This window comes from Nestor notabilis, unplaced genomic scaffold (assembly GCF_000696875.1).
Source record: "Nestor notabilis isolate BGI_N333 unplaced genomic scaffold, ASM69687v1 scaffold13033, whole genome shotgun sequence".
Lineage (NCBI taxonomy): Eukaryota > Metazoa > Chordata > Aves > Psittaciformes > Psittacidae > Nestor > Nestor notabilis.
In genome coordinates this window covers 4263-16555 of record NW_009921586.1, presented here as the reverse complement: position 1 = coordinate 16555, position 12293 = coordinate 4263, and the positions used below count along the sequence as shown (strand labels likewise).

The window sequence follows — 12293 nt, the reverse complement described above, 5'->3', positions numbered from 1 at the left end:
GAGGGGAGGGTGGGAAGGGAAAGGAAAAAAAAAAAAAGAGAGACAAAAACTTCGTGGCATTTCTTCATGCTCCTACTGATTTTTCACGTTGTCATAATATTTACAATGGTACAGACACTTCTGCCTGAAGCACTGGTACACAAGCATATTTTACCTTACCCTCCTTCCCTCACTTATCACCAGGTCTCACTGTTGCCATGCTCCTAGTCAGCTATTATAACTACTAAGGAAAGTAAACCATAACTACAGTAGGGTTTTTTTGCTAACATGGATTGGCCATTGGAGACATCTATTTCTTCAGACAGAACTATCAAAAAGAAATGCAGAATCGTCATAAAGGACTTCACAGAAAATTGATTTGAAAATACACTTTAATCATTGTGAGTTTAATTGTGTCTTCCATTTGAAAGCCAAACTGAATATAAACCACAGACATCCTTAATAGCTCAGTTAGGTTTCTGCTTCAGAATCAAAAGTAGTAAAATAATTCAGAAGCATTTATCTGAGTTACAAGGAAAACAAGGATATGTCCTTTAGGTCTTTATCTTTCCCATCACCAAGCAAGGTAGAGCTGGATGATTGGGAGCGAAAATACAGTACTGTAACTCCCTAAAAGAAGGTAATTTTTAGAAACCCGACAGATGCCTCTAATGAAAGCATGGCTTCTTATCTACTCTATGAAAGTTCAAATCCTTCTTCACAAGAGTGTGTCTGGCAGTGTATTTGTGAAGAACTGGCACACATCTCCTCATGTTGTTCACTCTTCCCCTGCTGATGTATCTGTGAAGGATCTAATGTAGCCCTAACTAACAGAGCATTTGAACATATAAGATTAGCCTTAACAGGGAGGATAGTACTACTGGCAGCAGACTGAAGCTTTAAGTGCACCTCTTAATGAAGATCTCACATATAATTTTGCACATAGTGGAATCAAAACCTGTATTTTCACGTAATTTTTGTATCCCAGATGTAGTTTCTCACATCTACTCTGTAACAAATTGCTTCCCTATTTCTAAGGCATGTTAGAAACATAGTTTTGAAAAGGCCAAAACACTGTAAAAAGAAAAAAAAAAGGCCAAAAAAAGGTAGAAAATGGAAGATTATCAAAATGCGGCTTCCAGGTATTCATTTCAAGCACAATCCATTTGCCATTAAACACTCTAATTGTCACCTCCTGTTTGCTAGCTTCAGTAACTGACTTTAAAGTAATACACAATAAAGGCACTGTGCCTTGTGCTGTTTCTTTGACACCTAGTGATTCTACAAGCTTGACCTGCCCTCTAAACCGGGCCTTGGCAGTAGGCCCATTAAACAATGTGTGTTTTTTAGCAGCAGGTGGCATATCAGTTAAAAGCCCAACACAGTCCATCAGAACGATGAACCACCTGAGCCATAATTTTACAATAAGTATCTGGATGCAACCTCTGGGGGAGAGTCATCAAGACTGGAAAAATGTCAGATACATTAAAATGAAATAAATAAATCTGCAGTGTTAATGTTCAAGGCTCACCAACAGGGAAACGTGGAATAAGAAAATCTTTCACTTAACAGATTTTTCATATGTGTTGCTATGGGTACAAACACAAAGCAAGCCAAGCTCTATCAGAATAAGGATGGGAAATGCTCAATTAAAAAAAGGGTGGGGAAACAAAAACAAAACAAAGCCGCCCACAATGCAGTCTTGAACTGTATCCATCTTTTTGAGAGTTGGAGGACCTGAGTGGGCACATGGATTCCAGATTACATGTGGGAGGGTAGAGAGGAGAATGGTTACCCCAGTAAGTCCCTTGTTCCCTTAGGCTTGAGGTGCTACAACCTTCCCTTCTCCATTGGAGGCATCAAAGGTGCAGAGCAAATGTAATCTTAAAGTACTATTTCCTGAAAAATATTATGTTGCACTATACAGAACAATTAATCATTGTTCATATAAACAAACAAACAAACTAAAATGGCAAGTCATGCATCTCATGTTGCTCCTTTCCTTGTGAAAACTAAAATTTTACAGCTAGAGGTAATTTTTTTAATGACACATCTTTTAGACCACCTATAAAGAAGCAAGTTTGCAATAAAAGATACACCCTCCATTTCTGTTATCAGCAATGGCAAAGTTTCAGAAATGACTAATGGCTCTCCCAAAGTACCTGTTGTGCCTTTAGGTGCAATACTGCAGTGGGTTCATAACCAGAGAACTGGGTGTGGCATGTATAGCCTGCTGAAATTAGCTTTCAAGTAGCAACAGCTGTAAAGTGCTTGCAATTACGAGTGATGGTGGCAGCTGGGACTGTGAGAAGCTCTTGACAGCCCCAAAAAATTGCTTAAATATGACTTCTTATTCTACAGGGAATAGTCATAGAGTAATTGTAAGTAATAGACTGTGGAGATCTTGCATCTTCATAATAATCCCAGCTATATATATTTGTGAGGATCTGAAGTCCTCTGTATATGTGCCACTTCATCTATAAAAATAAAGACAGACTGATGGGATAATCGTCTTTCTGATTGTGTGTTACAGCCAGCATGTGGCATTCTCTGTCCATAAACATAGCTTTCACCCTGAAGTTTGCCCTGATGCCTTCCTGTTGCCAAATGCATTTAAATATTCCACGGTTCATTCATTATTGGTGCAGTACTGTGGGATTTCTCCATGCAAAAGTACCTGTTTGTCTAAAATGCAACAAAAGCTTTCTTTTTGCCTTTTAAATTGACCTGAAGCATTTGATTGTTTTTTACTGAATTCATGCTTGAGGTTTTGTTAAGACTGCAAAATCTCTCTCCCTTGAACATCATTTGGATTCACTAAAGGCTGCAAGAGCTGCTGAAGCCTCTGAGTGTTTCACGCTAGGCATCTCTGAATTTCTCTTATATAGCTGCATACCATTGACTGCAGTGCAGTAAAACTGCAGTTTCCAGAGCCCAATCCTGCCATTCAACATTCATTGGAAAGATTTACAGCCCCTTTGTGCCACAAGTATCTTTGTTTTAATTCAGTAGCCAAGACTCAAGGTTAACAAAAAAGGCCTTGCTGCTCAAGTAAAACACTGCAATACTTTTCAAAGTAATGTGATAGGAAGAGGACAGAAATTATTAAAAGCACTTGCAGATTAAGCTGCCTTGAGAATTCTCTCCTTGATATTTACAATGCTATTTCAGCAAAACACTGATGTCTTGTTTCATAAGCAGAATTAATTTAAATTTTTTAACCTTCTCAAAGCAAAACTTTTATCTCTTTTCTTCATTCCAGTCAAGTACTTATTATTGTCATTACAGTCCTCAGAGGGAAAATTCTTTCCAGCGTCTGCCTTTCTGTTCCAATTCCTCCCTGAGTTCCCATCCCTGTGAAGGTCGCTAAAAACACCTTCCTTTCTTTTGTAGCTGATACGTGCTATCTGCCTGACACGTCCTTCTTCAAGTAGCAGACATGTTGCTTCTGATTCTTCAGTCTCTTAGTGAGCCCTCTTTTCTCTGAGACGTGCTTTGTCTTAATAATTCCCCTATTTTTTGAACAAAAAATACAGTGCATTATTATTCTTACTGAGCTACTGAAAGAAAATAGTTTGAGGGAACACACTAATTAAAAATCTATTAAATATGAATAAGCCCCAGTTACCTTCCATATTACACAAGTAGTGCTATAAAACTACTGCAAGATCAGGGTTTGAAGCCACCGCACCGGGATGCTGACTATTTTAGAACTGTACTGTCAACAAAAAGGAATGCTGGGGGTCAAACTTACCCAGTTTTGGCGAAGTTTGTCCAGTATGTCATAACCACTGCACTGAGCATGACATCATTCTTGGAAAAGTTGCAGTTGAACAGTTCTGTGGGGCCAATCATAGGAATCCCAAACACATAAGGGACTTCATCGCCATGAGCTGAATCAGCCCAGCTGGGTTTCATTTCACTTTGGCAATGGTGGTAAAATGCATAGAAATATGTTGGAGATCCATACTGGGCATGAAGGTCAGCAGTAGCAACAGCTGGAGCAACCCACTGGTGGTCTGTAAAAAGAGCAACCAGAGTCTTCCGTCTTGTTTCAGGATTTTCTTTGTCTGCCCAGTCGGTGTACATGAATTTAATGGTCTCTCGCAGTGTATCTTTCCCTTCTGGATAACCATACAGATTGTCCACAAAATTGGAGACAGAAAAGTCAAAGTCATTGGGGGAAACACCATCTTCATTGTCTACAATGCCATCCACAAATTTTAGACCTTCCCCTTGATTCACGCCCAACATTATATCATAGTTAAGGAATTCCCCTTGCTCCATGAGTATCTGAGGGTCATCTGGAATCACGTCTCCATCTATCACAGGCCCAAAGGCAATGTGGTACGTGGCTGGAGTGATGGTCTGTTGAATGAGTTCTTTGTAATTCTTATTCCGAAGACATTCAACCAAATCAGTGGTATCCAGCATGTCGCAGCCCACTTTATCTGCCAATATCCGAGTGTACTTGGCAGGCTGATAGTTCACTGCCCAGCTGGACAGGGCTGTTCCACTCTGTATGATTGCCTTTTGGAATAAACCTGCAGGTGCAAATTGTTTAAATGCAAATCCAATTATATATATATGTTAAAAAAAAAATAAAAATTAAAAGCAGCTTTCACTAAGCAAAGAAAGTTTTGATTGAACAATCACTAAAGGATGCATATACCTAAATTTCAATTAAATTTTAATATATTCTACTCACTGCTACCTTTTTATAGTATCTCTAAGAGGCTACTAAGTAAAGTACCTCTTGTTCTTGAGGCTCACCCACACAAAGTCTGATGGTTTCAGGTTACTGCTTCAGGAACAAAACTCATGCTTGTACTGCAGTTTTCTTGCATCTTTAATGGAAGTCCCCTGGCTTTAGCACAGTGGTAGTCTTGTAAAAATTTCTTTAAAGGAGTGGCAGATACAAGCAATCATATCCTCTTTGCCATGTAAATGACTCTCATATATGCTCTCGTCAGTAGTTTAAAGGTCAAATGAAAATTACACACTCTCATTTCCTTCACAGAAGCCATACATCACATAATTTGAAAAAAATCTGCTCTGCTACAATCAATTTAATAGGCTTGAGTCTTCTACTCTGACATAATTTTTTCTTTACCATTTTAATTTGTGTGTGTGTGTTAGCATTTCCTATATGTTGAATTAAAATATATTTAAATTATTTTGGAAATATGTAGGATGAGATTCAATAGTTCTTTCTGGTTTTTTTTTAATATGTACTAATATAAGGAGAGACGAAAGACCAAGTCTGCAGAGGTGCTTCGTGTCACAGCACTGAAAAGCTTACTGGTGAATCTGCTCCATCTGTTTTTTCATGGTAAGATCACTAATATGGACGATTTTATACATAAACTAAAATGCCTGGGTCTCTTCTGCACATGGTTTTTACTGTCAAGCTTTGTCTTTTTTTGTTTCTGGGGGGGAGAGGGGTAGGGCGTGGAAGGGTGAGGTATTGAGGATAGAAATCCCACAGCTCAAACACTTACCAAAATCTTAAGAACTCTGTGTGGGATCACAAAGTACTTGTGATTTAACTTCCTAGTTAAATACATTTTTAATAAGGTTAAGTTATGTTATTATTAAGTAAGAAAAGCATCTAAATACATGTTGGAAATGCAGACAAGAGTGTGTAAAAAATGAAAAAGGTCACTTCCCTTTTCCATTTTAATTATGGCAAATTCTTTGATAGAAGAGCCAGTGGAGACTGCTGATAAAGCTAAAAAAAGTATACTGCCCATGGCATTTGTTGCATGAAATTTCTGCTATACTAGCATCTAATTTTTCATAGAATAATATTTATGTTGACTAATACAAATCCAGAATATTAGCTAGTAGGTATTCTACAAAAATTACAGACCTCATATGATTCTAATTCAGCCTACCTGAAATGGCCATTTTTGTTATGCTGTAATGTAAAGGAAAAGAAAAGAAAAAAAAAAAAGAGGACAAAAAAGTACTTTGCTCAGAGGATTGTTACCTTCTGAATAGTGAGAGAGTGTCAGGAGACTGACACAGGAAGCTCCTGCTCCAGATCCAAAAATAGTAACTCTTTTTGGGTCTCCTCCAAAAGATCCAATATTTTCTTCAATCCAACGTAAAGCTTGGATTTGGTCAAGCAATCCATAATTGCCTTTTGCAGCTTGGTCCCCAGTACTTAAAAACCCTGTAAGGCAAAAAAAAGATAATTTTAGGTCACCAGATACAGAGTCAGCTACAGGGCATCCACATATTCACAACACATCTTCCCATCTTTTCATCTTCTGGGCTTTTTCTTTTCTTCTTTTTTTTTTTTAAAGGTCACAGTCTCAGTTAAATGTCTCCAGCGGAGGCACTGGAACTCACTCAGTATGCTGTTTGTCTTCGGTTTGTTTTTCCTTACTGCAGAGGCCACATTTGGGAAAAATAATTATTTTCTTTTGAAAATAATTCTGTATCAATGCAACAGTACAGACTGAAGATTTTATACATTTGATAACTGTATGTAAGGTGAAAAAAACTTAGCACATAATTTTTCTGCAAAGAAGTGTTATCTCCAGTTCTTTACTGAGAACAAGGCTCCCTAACACATTAATTTAAATGCTTCTTACTGTGGACCAAAATTGTCCTGAACTACGTAGCTCTTTAAATTATTGTACTTGTGATATGGATAAACATACTTACAAATATAAAAAGAAGTATAAAGAAAATTGTAAACGGAGCAGGAAAAAGCCTAGGAAAGAATACACTCCAGTTTCACAGAGGATATTTATTAGGAAGATAGCAGGTAAATCCTTGGCAATTCAGCCTTTACTAGGGAGATTTTATCTGAACAAATCAGGTTCTCTCTCTTTCCTTGGAAATTGCAGGGAAAACTGCACTGCTATTTTTTGTTCGTGTACTGTGGTTATCAGGTTTTAGAAACAAAGCATGACACATTTGCTGGTTGTCTTGCAACTGAGAACAAAATGACCAAAAGACTAGGACTGAGATTTTGTTTTTCTGAAACCAGCTAAGGTGGAACACTTCACTTATCCACTCTGCCTATCATTCATAGTTAAGACCTTGAACTATGTCCAAATTAAACCATTAAGCCAGGTACTCACTTTTTAACTCCTACAGACCGTATCCTGTCAGACACCTGGAAGTCAGAAGTCTATTAGAATTTATCTTAAAACATATGGAAGTTTTCAGATAGACATTACTGATTTAGGCACTGCTGACAGCTGCTTATCAAGACAAAACTTGGCTGTTTTTTCCAAGCGAATTATCAGTTCAGACAAATTTGCCAGAAGAGGGCCCCAGGACTCAGAAGATCTGCAGTCCTGGAGCAGTTTGAGATGAGAGAGACTGCAACCTTGAGCTACCTTTGCCTGCTGCGACAAAGCCTTCATGCTCTTAGGGAAGACTACAGTGGAAGCCTTAGGTCCTTAAAGAAAAAAAGGCCTTGCAGTACATTTCACCTGCTTTGGCAGAGGGGAACAGATCTCTTTGCATTGGCTGCAGTTATTTTTTCAGTGATAGAAAGAATGAAAATTCACTAGGTAGAAGGGATTCACAATATAGATGAAGTGGAAGAAGAGGAAAGGCATGGAAAAAGAAGAAGAAATTAGATGTGTCCCATGTTTCCACTTGTCAGACTTTTACCACAATGTTTTCTGTAGTAAAATTCCCACAATGAGATACAAAATCCAGCTGCAAAGTTTAAAAGCAAGATCATATAAGCATTAAGTTCTAAATATGGAATGCTATATGGCCTGCGTTATGGTGGCATAAATTTCTGCATGCAAGGTTAAGCATGATCAAATGGAATGTATCACCTTGCACCCAAAAGAATATTTTCATATTTAATTAGTACTTATTTATCAGTAATGTCAGCAAGTATCGTATCTGATGAGTCCTTGTATTTTTTTACAAAATGGTTGCTACAAGTGCAGTGGTAAGAATCATATCCTTATAGTTACATAGTGTTTAATACGGCTTTCTCATAAAAAGTCTCTAATAATCGTAAGCACAGTAGTTAGAATAGCAGTAATATCTTTATTCTCTTCTATAGTATTGGAGAAAAACACAAACAAACTATTAATCCATAATTGCCTCAATTTTTTTTTTATTATTTTTTTTTTTGAGGAATGTGTTTTTCTCTTTTTCAAATGCCTTTATTATCTTTTTAGGACTGCCAAAGAAAGAATTTCACTTGATGGCTTTGTTGCTGCAGCTCACTGCAATATTCCATAATATTCTATAATTAAGCCTTTATTCAATCAGAACTATGACCTCCCTGGGAGAAAGTGACTGTTGTAACCTTTAAAGCAGCACGGTAATTAGTATTCAAAGCCTAAATATGTTTTAGCTCTTCTAGCAGCATCAGGCTAAAGCTGGTTGATCTTTGTGATTTTGAATTCTTTCCAAATGTACTAAAAGGTGACTGAGTAAAACTGCAGTCAATGAATATATGATGTTAGACAAATGAAGATTTTTTGTTTCTAAGTTCTCTGACTATTATCATTAATTGCAAGGACAATTTTTCTTAATTTAAAAACTAATCATCATGGCAAAGTGTCAGCCCCACATGACATAAATTGAATTAATAAATCTGTCTCTTCTTGATGAGGATATATTTTTTTTCATGCTCTGAATACCTGATCAAAATATCTGTTCCAAGCAATTTCAGGAAATTCAGGCAAAGAAAAAAATCTGTCCAGAAATACACAACACTTAAGATTTACTTTTTTTTTTCCTGCGACCAGTGTGAAGATTTCAGAACAGGATCTTCATGTGTCACTCTAAAATCTTAACAAAGAAGAATGCAGCTTTTTTTCTGAGATAGGCACTTACACTCTGTGCCTTTTATGTATTTTTTTTTAAGTGCAGTTAATAATATTTCCTATTTTACGATTCGGTGTTATTTGAAGGGCATTCTGTGATCTGAAAATTCATAGATTTAGGGTTTTGATAGAACCTGAAAGTTGTTCTCACTAGCCTAATGCAACAAAGAATGACAATATTTGTATATGAAAAATGAAGAGGTTTGTTTTGGTTTTCCACATAATGATACAGAAAGGTATTAACAGAAATACTCAGTTTTTGACTTCAGAAACCTGTTTTCCCTTACATAATGATTTGGAAGGGTGATCACATGGTTCTCCCACTGCAAAATTACTTGGACAGCAACAGCTGAAAAAGAGAAATGTGAGGGCATCCCACGTGTGTTGACTAAAATACATCAAGTTGTCTTAAGGGACATTTGCTCCAAACTTACTGTGCCAGAGGGAAAGATGACCAATATCTGGACTGAGTAGTAACCAGGGAATTACAGTCCTGTGAAGCAAAGGTCAGCTTGAAAAGAAGGGCAAAAGAAGCACGACAATTTGTAAAAGTGGGGAAGGGGAGGCGGGAAGAGTGTAGCAGCTGGCCATGGTTTGGCATTGTGAGAAGTGGCCACTGACATTGCAAACTCCCTCCGCCTGGACAGAGCACCCTCCCATAGAGGGCCTGCACCCAGACAGGGGTTGTCCATGTGGGCTAACACACAGGGACCCTCTAGGTGTGTGTGCAGTCTTGTGGGGTTTTTTTCAGTCTGTGTGGGTCAGTGAGTGGTAGGAGCTTACCTGATGCTGGAGCAGCCACATGTCCCACATGGAGCATGGGGGAATTCCCACTCCCACCCATAGGGCTGCCTGGGGCTGTCATGGTACACACCTAGCTCTGTGTGATTGCGTGTGTGTTCTGCCGACAGACAGGGTACGCCACAAAATGACCACACACTAGCTGTATAATATGCAGTTTATTAAACAAGCACACTAAAGCCAATAAGCACACTCAAGCAAGCACACTAATGTGAATTAGGTAAATATCTCTCTACATATAGTGAATAAAGCAAAGAGATATAGGTATATAAGTACCAAAGAAAGTTAGCAATGCATTAAATTATTACAGTATAGATAGACCAGAGATTAAGAAGAAATACATCACCAATTACCACTGAATCATCCAGGCCCACACTTCCAGCTGTGAAGCCCCACTGCAGCCAATGCCAGGAGTCTCAGGTAATAGGGAAAATTCCTACACAGTGTGTCCACCCATAGGTGAGGCTTCTCTCATGGCCACAAGAGGGTCCCACTTTTATGCACTTATCAAAACAACTGGCTTTATGCCAAATCTCTAATTGTTTACTTGTGTACAGTTTCTCATGATCTCACCATTATCCACACCGAAAGCATTGGCCAGGCACCCCAGTGCGGCCAAGTATGAAGGTCACAGAAGGACTGCACACCTATGTTTTCCTGTCTCTTTCCGACAAACAGTCACAATGAACATAAACATACATACTCTACTACTGGGGCAAACAACATCCTTTGTTATGTCTCTCAGTCATTAGAGGGAATCAGCTCTCAGCTAGGTTCCCATACATTACAGTGTGCAGTTAGAACTTCTTAGGAGTTACTTATAGAAGGGTGTTTAGAACTTGCAACTCTTTACTGATTTTTTTAAGTGTCAGGCATTGTAGTTCTTTTATCTTTTATAATGCTGATATTCACCCTGTAAGTACAGCTCACTGACTGCTTGTTAGTTATATGTCATTAATAAATGAATAATCTGATTTGATTTAAACCACATGAATTGAGCAGCTTTTCCCTATGACAGTTTATTCTTGAAAAGTAAATTAAAAATGCATAATTTTAGAAGAGGAGACACAAAGATTTTTTTTTCTGTATTACTTGTAATAATCTATAGTCTCATGTAGAGAAAAGTAATGCTTTTTTAAATTAAGGTTTCTGAAGTAACAGTTCTATGTGTATTTCTCTAAATCTATTAAGGGATGCAGTCTAGATTAATGTTTTAGTTTTAATTTACTAGATTAGTTACAGTCGAGGAGGAAGAAGCTAAAAATGGAAATTACTGGGAATTTTCCAGTATAGAACAGAATAGTTGGACCTCGTGTCCACACCGTACATTTTTTATGTACTGTTTTTTACTATGGCCTAACTCTTGTCCGGTCCCATGGGCTGAATGAATGACCACTGGTGGATGCAGTGTATAAAGGTCAGCACATCTTCCAGCTGAGGTTCACCTGGAAGGGTCCAGGTTGTACTTTACAGAACCTCTCTGCAGTGTGAAGCAATGTGAAAAAATGTGCAAGGAGATGGTGACAACAATGGGGTTTTCTGTGGAAACTCTTGACTGGAGTTAAAAATGTTACTGTGGACATGCTCAGGATCAAAATTATATTCTTCCAACCACGGAATTCCAATTTGCAAGGAGCACGCTCAGCTGCAGCTTCATCTCAGCTGTGGAGATATTCCAGATATACAAATAACTCAGTAGGCTGCTTAACAACTATAACACATTAAACTTGTACTAAATAAGATATTGGAATATAATCTATCCTAATAGTTAGACAAAAGTATTTTCAAGTGGAAGTTATGTGGTGATTTATTGAACATTGAATAAGTTAGTTCGAGGAGAATAGCATGAGTATGTTAAGAAACAACATCAATCATAACTGACATATTTGAGCTCCAGATCAGAGGAGACATAGAAGGATATATGGATCACAACTTTAGACACCTAAAAAACCTGTGTCTAATCTATTATTTTGTTATACTAACTTGACAGCTATTGTGCAGACACAAAAAAATCCCTCTAGAAGTAACTTCAGCTTTTTAGACCTCTAGCTTTGGATTGGTCAAATTCCCACCAAAGTAATTTTATTTCTCTGTAGAAAACAGACAAATGTAGATGACCAGCTTAGAACAGACACCTACATTTCAGGCACATTTAGATGAAGTTGGTCCCTACCTAGAGAATAAAGTCATCTCTAGTACTCATAGTAAACAAAATGTTTAATTTCTGAGACACAGACCTTACATAAAAATTAATATCAAACTTAGTAAGACACAGTGAGTAGCCAAGATAGCACAACAAGAAATTAATTGTCAGGAAGTCCGTACAAGATCAACAAGCTAGTGCATTTTGATCAGTCTCCTCTTTTTTAAGCCTCTGCTGTATTGTCTGGCTTCACATTTCTTTTGACTTTATGCCTCTTCACAACTGCTGCCCAGACCTGCTGCAATTTGTTTGTCAGGCAAAGTTATCACAAATAAGATTGATTTGTACAACGTCTGATCATAAATATGATGTAAGTAATACAAGCCAGATACAAGAGAGCGTGCTTCAAAGCATAATTCTATCTTTTTTGTTCTCATTAGTGAAGTGCAGTAGTAGGGCCATGTTCAAAGAAAAGAGCAAATGACAAGCATACAACAGAATCTTCATATTTTCTATTAGCTTTTGTCTGTACATATCACATTGCCACTGTA

The 12293-nt window shown here is 37.7% G+C and overlaps 1 protein-coding gene across 1 annotated transcript in view; it reads right to left on the bottom strand.

Annotated features, from left to right (window-relative positions):
- The window catches only part of LOC104403165 (neuroligin-4, X-linked), a 14539-nt gene extending 4876 nt beyond the window's left edge, over window positions 1–9663 (bottom strand). The window contains exons 1-3 of the mRNA XM_010011222.1: window positions 9582–9663; window positions 5972–6157; window positions 3734–4523 (exon numbers count right to left, since the gene is read on the bottom strand). Coding sequence (XP_010009524.1) covers window positions 3734–4523; window positions 5972–6157; window positions 9582–9663 — 1058 coding nt within the window. The remainder of the gene's footprint in view (window positions 1–3733; window positions 4524–5971; window positions 6158–9581) is intronic.
- Window positions 9664–12293: the final 2630 nt, after the last annotated feature.